The following is a 22,553-nucleotide window of genomic DNA, read 5'->3' on the forward strand; positions in this document are numbered from 1 at the left end:
AACAGTACAAAAAATTCTATTCTGAAAAGAAAATAACGTAGTTAATGTACCAGAGTTGTGTCAACGAGAATAATTCTTTGGTGCATTTGGATAGATCGTTTGATTGTATGGAAGTTTTGAATGTTTTGTTAGGAATTTTGAATGTTTTGTATATTTCTTAGTAAAATTTTGTTAAACGCAAAAAAAGTATTACGTCAATAGATTTTAATGCAATTTTTTTAGATGCTAAAAGCTGTAAATAAACCAGATTGCTAACCCATATCCATGTCTGCCAACTTCAAAGTGTTATTCGCAAAAATTATGCATTTTAACTTTATTTTTGCTTTTACAGGAAAACCAACTTCTAAATGTTAGGTTAACCAGGGTTCAATACAGACTCATTTTATTAATGTTAATTGGTACTTTCACAAAAATCATACTAGCTGATATACATTATATAAGTTTTGTTGAAAACCCTTAAGTAACTTGGTGTGCTCATGTGAAATTAATCTATCAATTTTTCTTTTCTTTTCTTCTAACACCCTGGTCTGATGAAATTAAAAATATTTTTCTAAGTGTACGACACAGGTTGATAATATTCAGAAATAATATATTTATTTCTTAATATTATTAAAAACTGGGTATTATTATTATCCACAAAAAAGATCATAAGATGATATTTTTATCAGCAATTATTAGTTGTTGACAATATTACAAGGTAACGTGTGTTTATGAATATTATCAACCTGTCTTTTATAATTATATCATGATGACATAAAGCCTTTTTTTTTTGCTGATTTTGTTGTTTTTGTATTCGTTTGTTTTTAATTGCATTTGTATTTGGAATTTGTTTTCTTTTTTATCATAATGTTTCTGCTTTTAATTCATTCTTAAAACTTTTCCTAAATTCATTCATTGTGTAGGTAAAAGGAAATAATGAAGCTGTTATTTTATGCAATATCATTCTGGGGTTATTGAAACTGGAAAAAGGAGATTTAGAAGGTGTTAAAGTAAGAAAATTTTCATGTTTTAATGCACATAAGATAAACTTTTTTTGTGCATTAAATTTAGAAGAAGCATTGATTTTTTTTTGGCAGTTTTACGTTTGATAAGAAATGAATATTTAAACTAAATCACTTTTTGTTTTGAAACCATCTCCAAACTCCATGCTAATTAATATTTATTTTTTTTAAGAAAATAATTGAAGAAACAGAAACAATGATTGATGCAATGGATGGAATTACTACTGTCCACGGCAGGTACTACCAACTGTCCAGTGATTATCACCAAATCAATGGGCAGCATGCCCAATACTATAGAGATGCTCTACGTTATTTGGGTTGTACGAGCCTGGATGACATAGATCGTAAGTTTGATCTTTGTATGCGTAATCCAAGTTGAACAGTTGTTCCAAGTTTTCAAATTTATTATGCAAAAATTAGATTTATTGACTGAAAGCTTGGAAATTTTTGTTTCCAAATGCATTTATGTATACAACCAATTTCAATTTAGTTCATACATGAGATAGTAAATTTTCTCCTAGTCATTAAGGTAAAGCTGGTTTAAATAAGTATTAGTTTTAAAATGCTATTTTGTGATGATTGGGTTAACTTTTGTTCTTGTATTATTTAAGTAGATAGTTTTATTAACTCAATGTTTTTTTTTTTAGTTGAAGAAAAGAAATCTAGAGCATTTACCCTATCTTTGGCTGCTTTACTTGGGGAAGGTGTATATAATTTTGGAGAACTGGTAAGTTTATGCTTTACAACAGAAAGATTAATATTTATGTTTTTTTTTTAATTAGATTAAATTGTCATTTTATGTCAAATCAAGCAAAAAATTGTGGTTTGAGACCCATTTAGCAGATTTTAATAAAACAAAGCATCTATATTCCTTTTTGCCTACTTCTCCCTAAAAGTTGGGAAAGATTTAAATTTGTAATCAGGGGTCTGGCCAGAGGATATTTGGGTCCATTAACGGACCCTTCACAAAAATCCGATCAACCAAAATGGAACTTTCACAAAATCCTGATCAAACAAAACGGACCTTTCACAAAATACCGATCAACCAAAACGGACCCTTCACAAAATTCTGATAAACAAGAACGGATCTTTCACAAATTGTTTATTGAAAGAGCAAATCTGAATGCAAAATAACGCATATTAAACCCATAATTTTTGAAACCTTTTTTGAAGTCAAATTAGAGGGATCAGCTATACAAAATCTGCTAATTTTGCAAAGAAAAAAAAATCGGGATGCTCCTGCAAGCGATAAATTGCTACTGCCAAATAAATATAATGCTTGTTTGTTTCTTGGAAAGAAATTAACAGCTGAAAATAAGTTTGATTTTAAATAATTTTGTTTGTTTTACCACAGCTAATTAGCAGCGGTGTTGTTGTAAACTTTTCTGAAAAGGCGTTGGTAAGCACTTTTCTCCCCCCCCCCCCGCTGTTGATTTAATAAACAATAATAATATATATCGGCTAAATGAACTTAGAACTGCAAAGGGATAGTAAGGGTGGGGAAAAAATATGATGCTGATGATTTAATAAACAATAATAATATATATCAGCGAAATGAACTTAGAACTGCAAAGGGATAGTAAGGGTGGGGAAAAAATATGATCGCTTCAGATAGGGTTACCAACTTCAAAATTATCGCCATTTAGCGTCTGGCGTCAAACCTTTATAGGGACTTGAATAGAAAATATTCTCATTATTTTACCAGCTTGGTCAATGTTTGCATTTTTATGGTGCTGTGCGATGTTTAACTGTTATTTTGGAAGAAAATTATATGGGTTTGATTTTTTGATGCTAACACAAGGATGATTAACTTTAAATAAAACTGTTTTACTTGCCGTTTTTTTTTCTTTAGATGTCTACATTTTGAAAAATACAATCTTTTAACATCCGATATAAGAATTAGGACTCGACCGATGCATCGGCGCCGATGGTTCAACGATTTAGCCATCGGCATCGGCGGCCGATGCTAACTTGCAGGAAACATCGGCCCATCGGCCTTAAAAACATCGAAAAGCCGATGGCATTGGCCGATGTTTTTGAAAAAAAAAGGACTTTTGTTGTTTTACATTTTAATACAAAGTAAAGGGAATTATTGTTTTCAAACAAAATTGTTTACTTAAATTTCAGTATGAATTTCTATAGTCACCCCTGAAAGAATTTTTAATACTGCATTCAGGTACCAAACAAGTTAATTATTGCGTTGTTTCTTGCTGCTGGATGTATGTATGTATCTCTCATAAGTCAAAACTTAAAAATGGTAAGCTGTAGAAGGCTAAATTTTCGCATGTGGGATGTGCGCACGTTCCAGTTGTGCACTTCGCTTTTTGTTTTCGATCGGGTGTACTAAAAAGCTTATTAACCGATTTTTTGTGGCTATTAATTACTTATTTCAAAGCAAAATTAATATAGCGTCTCAGACTGACGATCATTTAGTGATATATTGCAGAACTGGAGACTATGAAAACAAATATGAGATGCAGAAACCGGTTTTGTTTCATTTTGTTAGATTCCCGTTGAACCGACGGTAACTTTTAATTTTTCGATATTTGTAATATGAACCACAGTAATGCAGTCTTTTCTGTATCGCTTCGGCGGAGCTACATGTTTGGGGCCCATCGAAATATATTTTGGGGCCCTATTTCTCTATCACAAAAGTTGTAAAACATTTATCATAAGCATTTTTGTAACTCCTACGGTGCCCCTATGTATATGGAACCTCTCGCGCAATTGCAACATTCGCTATATTTTAAATCCGCCACTGCACGTCAAAACAAACTCGGGTGCAAGTTTTAAAAGGGTTTTTCTGCTCAATATTTATGATTATTTTGAACTCTATTTTTTTCCGACTATTTTTTGTATTTCCGAGAACACTTGCGTGCCCCTCCTCCCACTCCCTCAATTTCTGAAATTAAACTCTAGTTGTACTTCTGAGTTGTTTAAAACTAACACCATTCATAAAATTAGAGATTTTTTTCAAGCTTTATCTATTGTTTAGGAAGAATTTAGAGTATTCATGTAAGAAATTGATTCAAGACGTTTTGAATGGTGGCATAACTCGGAAAACAGGGACTTTTGAATTTTTTCTTCAGAAGTGCTGAAGTAGATTCAGAAACTCTTCCGAGACGTTGGTGGTAGCGGTTCTGTACTAAAAAAATTAAGTCGAAGTTGCGGCCGAAGTTTAACGTTGTGAGTTACTCCAAAAACAGAGGGTGACCCCCCTAACCCATCCTCGTCGTTTCAAGCATTTCTTAAATAATTAGCGGTTATTCATTTTGGTCAAGAAATGCCATCTTGCGTATTTCTTGTACTTATTTCATCTATATTTTGTAATGCGCCATCTTTTTTGCATCATTAATAGCGATCGATTTTTTTTTCTGTTGTAAGTAACTATTTTTATGTCTTTATATAAAATCAAGGAATAAGTTATTTTCGTTTTCATCATATGTTTAATAATATGTTATAGAAAAGTTTCAAGGATTTCCTACTATGCCATTTTTTAAATTTCAGAAAATTATTGTTAAATTGAAAAATTTAATTTGAATTTGTTTGTAGTGCTGCATAAAAGATTAAACATTAAAATTGCTCAATATTACGTGTGCAAACATCAGATCAAGTAGTATATGTATTCAGTTATTAACTTGGTGTAAATATTGAGTTTGTTTATTGTAGCTGCGTTTTAAGAACCTCGCTCTTTTCATGGCTATTTCTTTTTTCCGCAAAACTTATGTCATTGTTATACATTTATGAAAAATGCGAACTTTTCTATTCATAAATTTTAAATAAGTATAAAAATATTCCTATTATGATTTAATATTGTAATTTATCTGTTACCTTTTTTGTTTAATTTGATGATTAAAAAATGTCGACGTGCAATCTTTCCACTTTAATTGCGTAATTTGTTGACAGTTTCATAGTTTTATTCTTTTTTTTTTGTATGATAAAACAACATAATTTAATGTTTTTTAACTATGTTTAGTTTACCTAAATCATACAATATTACAATATTACTGAAGTCTTTGTTATGTGTTCAATTAAAAAAAAATCAATTGGTTATTAAACAGTATCTTTGTTTTTCTTCCCTTTTTTTACTTTCTTCTATATCTAATATATAGAAGAAAGTATTGGATTCGTGCAAATTTTCGAATTTCGAATTTTGACGGATTCGAACGTTTTGAGGTGTGCTGAGTCCATTTCGACCATTTTTGGAAAATGTCTGTCTGTCTGTGTGTGTGTGTGTATGTATGTGTGTGTGTATGTATGTGTGTGTGTGTATGTATGTGTGTCACGTCTGTGTGTGACCGGTTTTTCTGGCCGCTCTACAACAAAAACTACCGCATGAAATCGAACGAAATTTAGTACACATATGTGCCCCTATGTGAACTTGTGCCCATTAGTTTTTGGCGCGAATTCCTCCAAGGGGGGTGGAGCAATGGGACGTTTTTCGAGTTACGCGTGCTTGCTATTCCTCAGGAAGTAACTGGCGGAATCAAACAAAATTTGGTCCATATGTTGGTATTAACAGGAACAGGTGCTGATTCAATTTTGGTGTCAATAACTCAAACGGGGGTTGAGCTATAGAACGTTTTTTGTCGTCAATTGTGACTGCTGTATCTCAAGAAATAATGAACGGAATGAAAGAAAAATTTATCGGCAAGTAGCCCTTAGTGGGTATAAGAACTGATTTTATTTTTGTGTCAACAGCTAAAAAGGGGGTAGCGCAATCACCCGTTCTTTTTTTCCATTTTGAGTGCCCTATCTCAAGAAGTAATGCTACGTTCTGGTTGAAATTTGGAATATATGTGAATCCATATGTAAACAGGCTTTGGTTCAATTTTGACACCGATCTCTCCAAGAGGTGTTGAATTTTTTTTTTTTTTGCGAATAAAAATAGCTTTATTAATGCAACAATAAGAAAGATAAATCGTAATAGATTGTCGTCTGCGTATTTCTCGTGATTTTAATTGCATGGAAATGATAGGAAATATTATCTCAATGATTTAAAATTTTTAACTGTTGCCATCTTATGTTTGTTAACAAATAAAATATTTGTAATTAATTCAAGCAAGGCTTTTAAAATAACTTTCAATTTTCGCTCTTTGCTTTGCTTTTGCAATAATTCAGACATTGGGATGGTCGTCAAGTTTTTGCATGTGTAATTTTGTTTTTGTTGGGAATATTGCTTCCTCGTCAAGCATGGGGAGGGATCAGAAAAAAAAAGAAAAATATAGAAGAAAGTTTCGTGATGGCCACAACATACTAGTTTTTGGCTGTAGTTCTTTGTCTTCCATCATACAGCACACAAAAAAGTAGAAGCATTACTACACCCTATACAGATTGTACGTAGTACGATCCAAAAGTTTGGGGAACAAGTTGTATAAATCCTTACCCAGAATAGTTCGCATTACCGAAGCACATCCACCTTCAAAAGGTCATTTTGAGGGACTATGTACTTCTGCCAGTGTTCATATAACTTTTGGAAACACTCCTGGAAGCCATTTTTTGCTACCTTCTGTGATGCAGCTTTATCTTCTCCTGACGGAAGAAAGCGGTGTCCATGTAAATGTTTTTTTTTTTTTGCTGGGAACAGGTAAACATCACACGGAGCTAAGTCCGACGAAATGTTATGTTATTTGCTTATCATATAAGAGTATTGACCAATCGAACCGTGCATCCTCAACAAGAAAGTCGCCTTCTTCCCCACGATGAAGTTGAAGCAGCAGCGCAAGAGGCCTTACAGGAGGTTGCGACAAATGTCCAGGAGCCCTTCTAAAAGCTATACGAACATTGGCAGAAGTGTATAATCGTTCAAGGTGACTATTTTGTACATACAGTGGCTCCCAAAAGTGTTCGTACACCCACGACTTTCAATGAAATAAGCCCCTATGGCATTGGTTAGAATTAATATTTCGGAATAGGTATTTAATTATAAGATCTATGATCTATTTTTAACAAAACTGCACGAAAATTTTAATAAAACATGAAAACTTAATTTTTTAAAAATCAAAAACCAAAAAGTGCGGGAAATTTTATTTTACAGAAGTCTTCGTACACTTCGGAAAAAATAACAAAAAATTAGTAAATATTCTAACTTTTTATTAGTAGAATATCATGCAGTAACAATAACAGCTTTTAAACGTCTGAGAAGAGATTTCATTGTTTTTTCTGTCTTTTTTTGTGCAATTTCTGAGTAAATGTTCAGCCTTACTACGAGTCTTACTGTTTCTAGTTCGTTTTTCGTTTCAATGATGTATTTTCGTAATCTAACCACCAGATATCTCCAAATATGTTCCATTAAGTTTAAATCTGGCGATTGAGGAGAAATTTCTAAGCTTAAGGACAAATTTTGAGGCACCAAACCTGAACGTGTGCTTCTTATCGTTAACTTGATAAAAAACAAAGTTGTTTCTGATTACCAAATTTTGGGCTAATAGTTTAAAATTGGTTTTTGAAATATTTAAGTGAACAGCATGATTCATTATTTCATCAAAAAATTCCAAATTTCCAAGTCCTGATGCTATTATGCACCCTCACACAAGAAACACCTTCACCGTCCTGATTAACTGATCCAGTTAAGCTCTTAAGATTAAATTCCTCATTTTTTCTTCTGTTGACAATTATGCACTATTTTAACCCAAAATATTGAATTTATTTTTATCTATAAGTAAGACGTTGTTTCAAAACGTTTTGAGCTTATTTATCATTTATTTTACGACGGAAAGCCTAAGTTTACTGCTTTTCGCGCGAACAAGAAATTTTCTGCGGGAAGGGGTCCCCTTTAATCCAGCTAATCAGAGAACTTGGCGAACAATTTTAGGTGAAAATTAAACGTAAAATGTTTCATTCCATTCTGTAGAAACTTTTTCAGCGCTCAAATGTGTATTTTTCATAATTTTTTTTAACTGTAAACCTCCGATCACGCTTTGTTAACTTTGCCAGTTGACCTTTTGTTACCTTGTTTTCGATCCGATTCTTGTCTTTAAAGCATTTTATCAAGCACTTCACTATAGAATAAATTAACTAATTTCGAGACTTTTCAAACCAATTTATGGCTACTGTGAAGGAAATAAATCAAATTTCGAATCGTGTTTGTTGTTTTCTGCGCATACCTGCCATTTAAAAATAATAAGCAGAAGCTTAGGGAATAAATAAACAGAAAATTAAAGGCAAATGACTTTACAGTGTCATTACAATGTAAAAACAATAAAAAAAACCACATATAATAATTTTAATCATGAATTTATTCGAAAATATTTCAGTGTACGATGACTTTTGTGGCGTATTTTTTCTCTGTCTCATCGTTTTTTGACAAATTTCAAAAATGAAATTTGGCAATATTTTGAGAAAAACTTCTGGGTTTTATTCAGAATGGCATAGGAATAGTGTAAAAAAAATGGTCTTCATATTCGAATTCAGTTTTGCGTTATTTTGGTTTTACTACAAAATTTCAAAGTGTACGAACACTTTTGGGAGCCACTGTAGATGTACTTCGGTAATGTGAACTATTCACGATATTTTTATACAACTTGTCCTCGAACTTTTAGATCATACTACTTACGTATGAGTTTTCAACTTTCTATTTCATAACGTTTTTGTGTAACGTAAGTTTACGCGCATGAAGACATCACAAGAGAATTTGCGATAATTAACTAAGGAGGCGTTCAAAATGGATATTTCGGTCATCTATATGTTCTTAGGTACATATGCGCTGAAAAACTTGTAAAGTTTAAATTGGATGATAGTAAAATAAAAATTTAGGTCGAAATCTGATTTTTTTTTTGGGGGAGGGGGATTACAATTCCTTATTCCTAGAAAGGAAGTAAAGTGAAATGAATCAATGATCCTTTAAATCCTTGACAATCTTATCAATTTATTTCTGTTAGATTTTTTTTTCTTTTTTTTTGCCATCGGCCAAAAGCATCGGGCATGGGCCATCGGCAATCGGCCATTTGAAGGAAAACAATCGGCCATCGGCCATCTTTGAACAATCGGCCAACAATCGGCATCGGCCCATCAGCCAAAAAATGCCATTGGTCGAGCCCTAATAAGAATCATACTTTGTTATATTTTCAAGCTAACTTCGCTTTATTAATATGCAAATAAATGAAAAGTCTCTATTTTTGTTAAAACATGCATTTCAAGTTTTTAAAGCAAAATTCCATTTTTTTTATGAGTCAAAAATTAAAATGCTGAATCAATGGTTTAATTTTATTTTTGCTTCAACTGTGTCCACAGATATTAATATCTGTATCATAGGACTCTAAAATGCAATTTAAAAATAATTTTATCAAAAATATTTCTTTTACAAGCCGTTTTTATTCCTTTGATGCCTTCACTTCGAGAATTGCGATCTCTTTGCATCCGCTATGGGAATTTGATTTTTTGAATTTTTGATGTTTAATACGCTTTGTTAAGAAGTAAACAAATAAAATCTCTTTTTATTTTTGTTAAAATCACGGAATTTAGGTTTTAAAATAAAAATTCTGTGCTTTTTAAGAGCGTCTTGGTTCAAAAAGTTAAATGCTGAACCCCCCCTCGTCTGAATTTTATTTATTTATTTATTTTGTTGCAATGTTTTTAAATGCTGTACAGAAATATTTCTAGTATAATTTAACATAATGTAGAATGGTAGATAAATACTGTGACTTGAGGGAGACATGCCCCCCCCCCACCGCCAAATACAAGAAAACATCCCAGAATGATATTCTCAAAAAAGAAGAGGAAAACACTTTACTTTAAGTTTAAATGATGCAGTTTGTGCCCGCTCTAAATTCTAAAATTTCAATTTACCAAAAAAAAATTTTTTTTTTGCGAAATTATTTGATTTTTCACAAAATTAATTCATTTTTCACAAAATTATTCGATTTTTCACAAAAAACGGACCCTGTGAAAAATCCTGGACAGACCCCTGGTAATTCATTGTAAGATAGTCTCAAAAAACAAAGTCGAATGAAGTTTTGTGAGCTGTTTTTGGCCTGTGCATTTGAGTGGATCTGTGTAATGACACTCTGGGAATAATTTCCGATTTGTGAAGAATGTTCATTCAATAACTTTAGGTTTACATCATCTTACTTTCTAAGATTTGGTAATTTTTCATGCTTGGTTAAAGAAATTAGTTTGTTCTTTTATAGAAAATGTACTGAATTTACTGTCATTTTGTTTGCTGATAATGTAAATGAATATTTTTATGTGTAGGACTGCTGAAACAAAATTTGATAGCTTTTTATTGATCCATAATTTTGCATGCACACAAATAAATTTAATTAAAATATACTTTTAATCTTGTATTTGCCTCATCTAGACAAAATTTTAACAGGTTTTACACACAATAGTGTTATTATTATTTATCTCTCTCTTAGAGAGCTATTAAATTTTAATTCATTTTTATCTCGGCTATGATATTACGTTAGGCATGTAGGACAATTAGGGTTGTCTAAAGTAAAGGACAATTATAGAATGAAAATATGTACTAAAGAGTGTTAAATATTTTAGTAATCGTTACTTGTCTCCTTTTTTTAAGAACTGTAACAAATTTCAGTGTGTGTTGGAGATATTTTCATTTTTTAAAAATAACAAAAAGTGAATGTCTACCCAGATAGGGGGAACAATAAAACATGTTAAATTATCCCAGCAATTTGTACGCAATATAGTTCACGTTATGAAAAATAATTTTTTTAGAATACAAAGAAAAGGGGGGGGGGGATGCAAAATGTTAAATTCTTTAAAATATAATGGCAAGCCAAAAGGAATTTTATCTTCATAATCAGTAAGGTATTTAGCTGATAGTTTTTCTCAAAAATAGGGCTAAAGTTTCATTGTGGTTTAGTTTTTGTTAAACTGCTACAGTACTGCTTGATGTAAGCTTTTGTAGTTTTGATCAAATTGCATCATTAAGTTGTGAATTTCACACTTTAACATGGCTTAATGTCTGTTTCAGCTTGCACATCCTATTCTAGATTCTTTAAAAGGAACCAGTAAGGAATGGGTTGTCGAACTTTTGTACACTTTCAATAGTGGAAATTTGGCAAAATATGAAACCCTGAGAACATTTTGGAGTGCACAAGTAAGATTCTAAAAATAGTAGCTCTTTTTTAAAAAAATTATTTAATGCACAAATGTTATATAAATAAGGTAATTGTAACAAGTGTTTACCTTTCGATAAGTCATGTTTTTTAATATTTAGGCTGATCTTGCTGCTCATGAGATAGATCTGCGTCAGAAAATTTCTTTGTTATGTTTAATGGAGGTAAGATTATTTGGATTTTTTTTTAAACTTTAAAAGAAATATTTTTGTTTTGGCTTTAAAATGTTGGGGAAAATTTTCCATTGGCAAACTTACTTTTATTGGGAGGGAAATTTATTCAACTTTTTTTTTATTACTCAAGCAACAATGTAAGCAAACCATACACTGCAATTGAAAAAAAAAGTTTTTATAGTAAAATTAATTGACTTTGGGAATCATTTTTTTAGAGGTTGTGTATTGAATTTTGTGTTAATTTCATTGTTATGAAACTGATATCAACACTGGATTTTTGATCTAAGAACTCATCAATACCTTCAGCCATTTCAGAATCAGCATCACATAATTTTCTAATCATTTGCGGTATTTGTCGGGACTTGTTTGTTTAGCTTTGTTTAATTGTTCTGTCAGTATATCTACCAGAAGACAAATGGCAAAATTGAATGCTTTCAGAATCAAGTTCCTGATATATATATATAAAGAGCTAGAAATTACCCTAAAAGTCTTGATTTAAATTTAATGAAATATAAGAACTTGGAAGATTTTGTTGCAGCTACGTAAATGATATTTCAAGTATTGAAACTTCGAGTAAGATATCTTGAATGTAAGCCAGACATAGGAGTTATGAAATGACTAGAAACAATCGAAGGAGGTAATTATAATGTTAAGTGTTGTAAATGATCATGCCCAGTGCAATTGTCCTTAACAAGGAATACAGTAGGGAAATAATCCATAATAGAACTAGCTAGTTTTTTCTTAATTGCATTGCATGAAACAATACAAAAAGAAAAGAATCCTGGTTGAACTAATGCCACATATTTCAAAAAAAAGTGCAATAAAATTTTCATCTTTAAGTTAGTATATCTTTGTGTTCTAAAATTAGAATAGAAAATGAAATTAGATAATCTTAAGAAAAAATTTACTATGCTGTTTTAATTTCAATTAATTATTTTTTTTTTGTGTAGAATAGTTGTTTGGCAAAAAATTGTTTAATAAATGATCATTATTATAACATGTATTACATATTTTATTCTTTAAATACAATTGTCTGCAAAAATTTAAAAAAAAAAAAAAAAATTGTAAATGCATAGTAAATAAGTGCAGATCTATATATATATATAAATGGAGTTTGGTAAATTTGTTCCCTAAGATCTCAGAAACTACCCGGCAGATTTGGCTGAAACTTTCCCTGTTTGTTCAGTTTGGTACTGGGAAGGTTTATAGACCAGTTCGAAAAAAATCTGATTGATAGTTCCCTTTTCATTCCAATTTTAGTCCCAATTTTCGTATAAATGCCCCAATATGGGGGTGGAAAAAACGTGCACATATGTGGCAACGGCCTAAACTCAGAGAAACAGCGCATGCAAATCTGGCAAAGTTTATTTAAAAGGCTCCAGCTGAGTTGGCTAGCGCGCGGTATCTGGATTGATGTGTTGTGTGTAAATGTTAGATTATTCCGAGATGGAACTGATTAATTTATATTTATTTCTTTTAATGGTAATGTGTTTTGTTGCAATTTACAATAAATGTTCGCTTTTAACAACTGGATTACCCGTCTCTACATTGGTGACCCGGACGTGATTTTACGATGGGTGGTGTATTGCATGAATTATCCCCCGAAGGTCCCAAGCCTTTAGGTTTTTTTTCAAAGAAACTATCGGCTACTCAATGTAAATATTCAACTTATGATAGAGAATTGTTGGCAGCATATAGTGCAATTCAGTATTTTCGATACATGTTAGAGGCAAGGAAATTTATTTTGTATGTAGACCACAAACCTCTAACTTTCGCATTTCGGCGGAAACATGAAAAATCCTCCCCCCGAACTATCCGTCAGTTGGATTTCATATCTCAATTTACTACGGATATCAGATATTTACCTGGCAAGGGAAATTTGGTTGCGGACAGCCTATCGCGAATATCGGAGATCACATTTTCATCTCTAGATGATATAGAAATGTGGGAAAAATCACAATCTGAGGATGAAGAACTTCAGGACGTTTTAGAGGGACGAATTAAGTACAGTGGTAAATTAGCTAAAGTTCCTATGCCTGGTACCGATAAATCTCTATATTGTGATACATCAGGAAATTATAATAGATTCTTTGTTCCGCAAATTCTAAGGCGTAAAATTTTTGATACAATGCACGGTTTGTCTCACCCCGGCATACGTGCTACAAAACGTCTTATCGATAGCAAATATGTCTGGCCAAATATAAACAAAGATATAACTTCTTGGTGCAGAGCTTGTGTTCCGTGTCAGCAGACTAAAGTACATTTGCATACTAAATCCCCGTTAGTTCAATTTTTAGTTCCGGATGAGAGATTTTCTCATATTCATTTAGACATAATAGGTCCACTAACACAAGTTCAAAATTTTAAGTATTGCTTGACTATAGTGGATAGATTTACGCGGTGGCCTGAAGTTGTGCCAATTACTGATATAACAGCAGAAACGGTAGCTCGTGCTTTCGTACAATCATGGGTTTCTCGATTTGGTACTCCGCAAAGGATAACATGTGACAGGGGCAGACAGTTTGAATCTGAACTTTTTACGAGTCTATCAAAGATGCTTGGCATAAAATTAGCAAGGACATCGCCGTACAGACCCCAAAGTAACGGTCTGGTGGAAAGATTGCACCGACCATTGAAGCAAGCTTTGATGTGTTACAAATCCGATTGGTTTGAAGCACTTCCATTAGTGCTGTTGGGACTCAGATCTACGTTACGTGAAGACCTTGGCGCGTCCGCGGCACAGCTGACTTATGGGTCAACTCTACGGTTACCTGGACAGTTGTATGAAGAAAAAACTTTATCTAATATGCCTGACTACGTTGCACGTCTTCAAAGACTGATTAGCTCGCTAAGTCCATCTACTCCTATTCGGCATGGTCAACAACGGATTTATATCCCTAAAGATCTGCAAAACTGTACACATGTTTTTGTGCGCTTGGATGCTGTAAAAAAGTCATTGCAGCCGCCATACGAAGGGCCTTATGAGGTCCTAAAGAGAATGGACAAGAACTTTTTGATTTCGGTGAACGACAAGGAAAAGATCGTTCACATCGATCGCTTAAAACCAGCATTTTTAATTGCTGGAGATTCCAATCCAAGGACTCCTGGAGTTACAACAAGGTTTGGCCGCAAAGTACGTTTTCGTCTCCCAATGGTCTTGTGAGACTGGTGAGGGAGTCTGTGGCAACGGCCTAAACTCAGAGAAACAGCGCATGCAAATCTGGCAAAGTTTATTTAAAAGGCTCCAGCTGAGTTGGCTAGCGCGCGGTATCTGGATTGATGTGTTGTGTGTAAATGTTAGATTATTCCGAGATGGAACTGATTAATTTATATTTATTTCTTTTAATGGTAATGTGTTTTGTTGCAATTTACAATAAATGTTCGCTTTTAACAACTGGATTACCCGTCTCTACACATATTAACATTATATGTCCAACGAAAGCGCAAATTTTTCTGCTGAAGATAGCATCTGTTCGAAGTATCTAAGCTGTATAAAAAATGAGTTACGAGCTTTTTTGTTCCCTGTTCGAAGGCTTTCATCAACCCAAGTCATTATTTAGTGTGTCATCTCAACTCCCAAGAATTGTTGTATTGTTGAATATTTTTGTGTTTCGTCTGACTTTTTGAGGCTTTTCTCAAGTCAAATCTTAAAGTAACGTTTTTCCGCAAGATTGGCTAAAAATAAATGGATTTGGCTGATCATTTTACTTTTAAACGGAACTTATGTAATTGATGGTTTATTGTTATTATTTATGCTGATTGGACACTTGCTCATTATATCCAACCAACCAGCAGAAATATCGCCAGAATTTTTTCAGAAAGATTTCAGTAGCTGATGCATTTGGCAGTTTTTTCTACTGTTGCTGTTTTTGAGCCCAAAGACTACGTAATAATGTTTCTCAGCTTTCACCATATAAACAAAATATCGCCAATCAAAGATACTTAAAAAAAAAAAATACTGTGTAAAATAATTCAACAACTAAATTAGGCAAATCCATAAACCGCACAAAAACTTCCATTAATTTTTCTTTTTGCATGATTTCAAACAATCGCCAAATTTTACTACTTATTTTGGAAATATTTCGGATGAAACCGTTTAGCGCCATTTTATTATGACCAAAAATATCTCAGCATCTGGCAACAATATTTCTATAATAAAAATTAGTAAGGAGGGGGAGTAATATTGAAAGTGTCCCAAAATGATTCTCGCAAATTTGGTAAGATTTTAAACCACACCAAGTGCCCACAAAAATTGAAATTTCCCAAAATAACTAAAGCAAGTGTAAGGGGAACACGGGCGGCTACATTTTTTAAAACAGTTCGTACATCAATAGCCATACAGAGAAGGTTTTAGATTTAAAAAAAAATACTAACAGATAAATCTTTTTAAACATGTAAAGTTTAATTTCATATTTCGGAAATTCTTCAAATTTGTATATGTTTAAATGTCGTGTTTTCGTTTCTAATTGAATACTATTTTGTTCTTTATACTTATTGCTATTTTAGTTTAATGAGTAAGGAAGAAGCTCGATTTTTAATCATGTCAAAAAGGTTTGTTTTAAATTCTTTCGCTTAAAACAGAAAACAAGGGCAAGTAACGATTGTTTCTCATAATTATTACTAACCCAGGCAACGCCGGGTATTTTTGCTAGTATGAAATAAATCTTTTGGTAAAACTAATTTAGCATAATTTTTGTTAAATAATTATAAAATATTTTTTTGCTTTTTTTAACCTAAATTTATTATTATTTCCAAACATAAAATGAAATAAATATTGTTATATGAATTGAGATTTAAGAGCAAAAAAAAAAAAGTTTTTAAATACTTGTGGTAGGTTTGGTCTGAATAAAAGATGTCATATTTTTTTTTATGAAAAAAAAAAAAAAAGAAAACTGCAAATAAATATGAAACATACTTATTTTTAAAAAGAATAGTTATTTTTTCTGTTATTGTCCTCAGAAGCCCATTAAAAAAAATAAGTTGCAGTTTTCTAAAAATTGCTCAGCACTACTCAAATATCACTTTCTGGAATAAAATTTGTTCAGTATAACTGTACCATGTTATTTCTTTAAAGAATTTGTAGGACCTTTAATGCTATTTTGTTATTCATAAATTAAAATAAAAAATATTAATAGTACTAAAATTATTGAGACCTGTCCAACATTTTCCCCCCATCCCGCCCTATGTGTATGTAGATCAGGGTATCCGGTGATCATGTATATCAGGACCATCAGTTAGGTTGACTGGTGAATCAATTGCCTCTCCCAGTGGCTTTGAAAAATTAATGTTTTTACATATAAGTTGGCAAGATTAGTGTGCATCCCCTTCCCCCCAGAAATATTTGAAATGACGGGGCTGAATTTAATGTTTTATAAACTCCAGAGTAAATAAAATTGTTTCCAAAGAATTATTCTTCATTTTGATGCATTTAATTCTAAGACTTCACAGATCGTAATGTTAAATATATTAATGTATAATTTTTATATTACTTAAGAAATTTATTTATCCTTTATCATTGTCTTATATTTTGTAAAATTATACTAACATTTATTTAATTATGTATATTTTTTCTAGATGACTTTTAAGAGGCCTGGCAACAATCGTGTTTTAACATTTTCAGAAATAGCAAATGAAACTAGATTACCTGAAAATGAGGTAAATATTTTAATGTATATGTTTATTTTGTAAAATACTTTTTAAATTTTATTATTATGTTGAGGTGACATGTAGAAACTTTTTAAGAAAGAGAATTGACTCAGAAACAGTTAAGCTAGGGGGGGGGGGGATTTTTTCAAAAAGAATTAAAGTAAAGGGATGCTTTTAAATATTTTTTAAAAAGTAAATAAGTAATAATAACAGGAAAAATAAATAAATAATTTTCTGTCATTGTGCATCATTTCTTAATCTACAGCAACTTCTTATTTGTATCTAAAGAAAGTTGTTAATTTTCTTTAATTTTTATAGTAATTTCATATCAATTTATTAAGTTATCAATTTATTAAGTTAGTACCGAATTGCTTTTCCAGGTGGAATTATTAGTGATGAAAGCATTATCATTGGGCCTTGTCAAAGGTTCAATTGATCAAGTAGACAAAACAGTGAATATGTCCTGGGTTCAACCTCGAGTGCTATCATTGGAACAGGTAATTGATTTTTACTTTAACAGCTTTGAGCATTTTTATTCTTTTTCTGGATTAACTTTAACTATTAGACTTTTTAAACATGACTTATCTTTTATAATAATTGTTTGTAGACCAAAACTTATTTTTTCCGAAAACTTGTGAAATGAAATGCATAATTTTTGGGTAAAGAAGACATTGTAAGATCTTTTTTGTGAACTGCTTATGTTAATTTAACTACACACAGAAGATTTAACATGCCTTTTTAATTAGCCCTATTGAAAACTTTCTTCTAGATGCTCTTTGTTCAGACAAATTCTATATTCTTCCTTAAAATTCAGAGCGAATAAGGGAAATGTAGATTGTCCGGACACCTAGAGTCGGGGAAAGTCATGAGCTTTGACTATGATCAAAAATAGTCATGAAAAATCATGATTTTCAATAAAAAAATGCTCGAAAATAATGGAAACAGACAACTGGTCATGGATTTTGAGTTCAAGGACATGCATATTTTTCAAATTGTACAGTTTAGGTGTAAAATTTACGCGTCTTAGCCTTTTCCTACGTGTCAGTCGTTATTTTTTACACATTTCAAAATAAAATTGCATCCGCTTCTATAATACTCGCTCATTTTTCTTTACTATTATACTTATTCTACTTATTATTTGGACATTTATAATGATGTGTTTAGCATTATTTTTAACTCTCCTTATATGTCTAATTGTGTAGTTGAGGACTTGTAGACTTATAATTTTGTTGCTCTCATTCAACTCGAAAATTATAAGTCATTTGCATCCATGTTGATTTAAGAGACTCATAAAAATCATCATTAGCAGTGTCTAAAGCTAATGAAGATTTTTGAAAATAAGATGGGTTTAAAGAATTAAGCACGTTCAGAAATCGTGGAATTTTCAATTTTTTCACTTTTTTTAAAGTCTGAAATTGTGGCAAAAATCACAAATTTTTGAATTTTTTCAATATTTGTGGTAATATGGCTGGTAATGTATGGTAAGTTAATTATTAAGTGCTTTAATTTAATATTTAATTTTTTCTGATTATTTAACTTAATTTTAGTAATTACTAAATTATTGCCAGTCACTGATTTTTTAAAAAACTAATAGCTTCAAAAAATATTTAAAAAAAAAAAGATATATATAGTATTTGAAAAAATTCAAAAGAAAAAAATACGAAAAAAGATATAAAAATCAAGCTTAAATGTTTTGTAGTTTTACATCATTATTACTACATGTTTAAAGTATTTTTTATTTTGAAAAATTATTGTGTATCATATCAGATGTTTCGGAGAAAAAAAATCATAAATTTGTTTACGTGTAAATTCTTACGTTATATAAAACATTTTGTAAGATTTGTTGGAGTCCAAAAAATATTTTCAAAAAAAAAAAAGGATTTATAAATGTATATCCTTGGCAGCAAAATAATTAATTTTAAAACTGTAATTTCATGTATGTCACTTGTCATTGTTTCATAAATTGATTTTTAGTTATGATAGTAGCTGAGCTAGTTACATTTCACTGTAATTTAAAATTTAAGATATACTAGCAAAAATACCCGGCGTTGCCTGGGTCAGTAATAATTATTAGAAAAAATCGTTACTTGCTTTTGTTTTCTGTTTTAAGTGAAAGAATTTAAAACACATCTTTTTGACGTGATTAAAAATCGAGTTTCTTCCTTACCCATAAAACTAAAATAGCAATAAGTATAAAGAACAAAGTAGTATTGATTTAGAAACGAAAGCACTATATTTAACATATACATATTTAAAAAACATCAAAATAATCTTCTCATATTTAAAAAGATTAATCAGTTGATACTTTTTTTTAACATGGAGTCTAAAACCTTCTCTGTATGGCTAATGAAGTGCGAAGTGATTAAAAAAAAGTAGCTGCTCTCGTAATCCCCTTATACTTGCTTTAGTTATTTCGGGAAATTTCAATCATTGTGGCTCTTGGTGCGATTTTACCGAATTTGCGAAAGTCGTTTCGGGGTACCTTCGATTATGCTCCCCCATTCTTTCCTTACTTTGTAAAACGATATGATATTAATTTTCGTTACAGAGATATCGTCGCCAGACGCTGAGATATTTTTGGTCACCATAAAATGGCGCTAAACAGTTTCATCCGAAATGTTACCAAAATAAGTAATACAATTTGGTGATTTTTTGAAATTGTGCCAAAAGGAAAATTAATGGAAGTTTTTGTGCTGTTTATGGATTTGCCTAATTTAGTTGCTGGATTATTTAACACAGTAAAAAAAGTCTTTTGAAAATTCTTTGATTGGCGATATTTTGTTTACATGGTGAAAGCTGAGAAACATTATGACGTAGTCTTCGGCTTCAAAAACAGCAACGTTGAAAAAACTGCCAAATGCATCAGCTACGGAAATCTTTCTGAAAAAATTTTGGCGATCTGCTGGTTGTTTGGATAATGAGTAAGTGTTCAATCAGCATAAATAATAATAAAAACCATTAATTACATTAAATTTCCGTTTAAATGGAAAATCATTAGCCAAATCAGGTATTATTTGCCAATCTTGTGCAAAAATCTTACTTCAAGATTTGACTTGAGAAAAGCCTTGAACAATCACGAAAAGCAAAGAAAGTCAACAATACAACAATTGTCGCTATCGATAGGGAGTTGAGATGATACACTAAATACTGTATTGAGTTGAGAAAAGCCTTCGAGCATGGATCTAAAAAGCTCATAACTCGTTTTTTATTCTACTTAGAAATTTCGAACAGGTGCCATCTTCAGCAGAAAAATCAGAGCTTTCGATGGACATATAATGTAAATATGTGCAAGTATTTTTTCATCCCAATATTAGAGAATTTATACAAAAATTGTGTTTTATTGCCCCCCTAAGGGGGTTTTGCCCCCCATAACAGGACGAAAACTACCCTATGTGTTATTCTGATGCATAAGCTATATTATTGTAAAGTTTCATCAAAATCCGTTCAGTAGTTTTTGCGTGAAAGAGTAACAAACATCCATACATCCATCCATACATCCATACATCCATCCATACAGACAAACTTTCGCATATATAATATTAGTAAGATATGCCCAAAGCCTAAATCAGATGGTTGCAATTTAACTTTCACAAAACACTAATTTTGGTATTCTTGTGAAAAATTAATGTTTTTTAACATTTCCTCCCGTGAGTAATGGAAAGTTGCGAGCAAAAGTCATGGATTTCAAAACTAAAAATGTAGCAGATACCCTATATATAAATTGTAATATTAGTATATATCTATGTAATAATTCGATGGTAGTCCATGTTATATTCGAAAAGTTGTCTTTGAAATAATTCATATTTCTTGAAATTTAGATTGGCAACATGAAGCAAAGACTTGATCGTTGGTGCCAAGAAGTGCAGAGCATGGAGATGTTACTTGAAAATAAAGCTTATGATATTCTAACATAATAATTGACTTTATTTTCTCATATTTCATTATTAACATTTTTCATAAACTGTATGTAAAAACAAATAAAATTATTGTTCTTATTTCATAAGTTTTTATGGATCAAATACATATTTGGAATTTGACTTTTAAGGAAAAAACCTAATATAGTGCTACCTTGATAACTCGACACCCCAAGGGAACATGAAAACATGTTGACTTAAGAGGATGTCCATTTACTGAGGTTCCATAATTTTAACTCCTAACGAGTTTCTGTATCACTCACTTAACTAACTAATGTTAAACTTTCTCATTATGAAAACTAATTCTAATAAATGAATTTTCTTTTCTTTTTTTGAAAAGTACATAATAAAATCATTAATATTAATTGAATACCTCTTGAGGAATTAATCCATGATTTTTGAAAAGAGATAAAAGCTTCTTGTCAGTCAGATAATAAGTAATGTTCACATTAGGATAAATAAATACCTTTGTGCTGAACTGTAAAGTAAGAAAAACAACGTTAAAAAAGCACATTTGCCAAAGAATTTCCAATTGAATTCTTTCTTTCTGGGTTCCGTACCTAAGAGAAAGCTCTTGGCCTTTGCTTGCATTTCTATTGGTTCCTGATCGGTTTATAATTTTCTCATTTGATGTTTGGCTACTCTGCTATTTTTATCTTTTAAGCTGCATGCTTATCTGCTCTTGGCTTTTGTCGGACGTCTTTTCATCCATAAGCTCGTTACTTTTTGCATTGAAAAAGGCGTTCCCTGTAACGCCGAAACACGTGTCTGCTGTTATTGGCAAATTTGTGCCTTTTTAACGTTGTTTTTCTTACTTTAATGTTCACATTGTTTGGAAAACATGTCATGATGCCTCCTTTCTCTAGAGTACTCACCTAGATACATTTACCCTACTCTCTCCTAGTCTTTTAAAATTACACTAACAGCGCAGAATGTGGTGGCTGACTCCCTGTGTAAGAGATAGAATGTCTTTAAAAGAGCTTTCAAGAAAGAATTGACTGACCAAGAAACCGCAGCATAAAATTCTAAGAAAAGGTAAATACGAAAAAATGCAGGTAGCAAAAATTGAACTAGAATAGAGCTTGAATGTTAACTTATATGGGTTCCTGCAAATGTATGTCAAGTTAGAGAGGTTTATCACCCATTCAAATTAGCATTGGCGAGACACAAGAAAAATAAATGTCGAGTTACCAGGGTAGTCGAGTTATCTGTATGTCGAGTTACCGAAGTGTCACTGTAATTCCTTTGATAGGTAAGGCAGTTTTCATTAGTAAGGAAATTCATTTCTGCACATGACAAGTGTTTAACTATTGAAATATTCATTGCAAAATCTTTAAATAATTGCTGTTGCAACTTAATGAAACTTTTGTTAATGTTTCAACTTTATCACTATAAAATTTGCTGATTCAGTCTTAAATATATTGATGATAAAATTCAATATGAATAATGTCAATTAAACATATCAATTGTACTTTTGCATGTTATTAATTTTAAGTGTCTTTATCCATTCTAATAAATTTTGAAACATAAATATATCACTGTAAAAGTGTTATGAAAACATTTATAATTTTGTGTTAGTCTTTTTTTTAAAAAATAATTTGTTTTTAAATGAGTTTCTCTATGAGGTTTTATATTTTGAGCTCCATGCTGTTGCATGTTTATTATTTTTTGACCACTTTTTCTGTAATATTCTTCCATAAAATAAATCTGAAAAGAAAAAAAAAAAAATTGCGACTGTTA

At 31.3% G+C, this 22,553-nt stretch overlaps 1 protein-coding gene across 1 annotated transcript in view; it reads left to right on the plus strand.

Moving 5' to 3' along the window:
• The window catches only part of LOC129222829 (26S proteasome non-ATPase regulatory subunit 13-like), a 38,953-nt gene extending 17,987 nt beyond the window's left edge, over positions 1-20,966 (plus strand). Inside the window, exons 6-13 of the mRNA XM_054857381.1 lie at positions 903-989; positions 1,174-1,345; positions 1,649-1,728; positions 10,936-11,061; positions 11,182-11,244; positions 16,828-16,908; positions 17,280-17,396; positions 20,718-20,966. Coding sequence (XP_054713356.1) covers positions 903-989; positions 1,174-1,345; positions 1,649-1,728; positions 10,936-11,061; positions 11,182-11,244; positions 16,828-16,908; positions 17,280-17,396; positions 20,718-20,813 — 822 coding nt within the window. The 3' untranslated portion in view covers positions 20,814-20,966. The remainder of the gene's footprint in view (positions 1-902; positions 990-1,173; positions 1,346-1,648; positions 1,729-10,935; positions 11,062-11,181; positions 11,245-16,827; positions 16,909-17,279; positions 17,397-20,717) is intronic.
• Positions 20,967-22,553: the final 1,587 nt, after the last annotated feature.

The sequence above is a fragment of the Uloborus diversus genome, chromosome 5 (assembly GCF_026930045.1).
Source record: "Uloborus diversus isolate 005 chromosome 5, Udiv.v.3.1, whole genome shotgun sequence".
Taxonomy (NCBI): Eukaryota; Metazoa; Arthropoda; class Arachnida; order Araneae; family Uloboridae; genus Uloborus; species Uloborus diversus.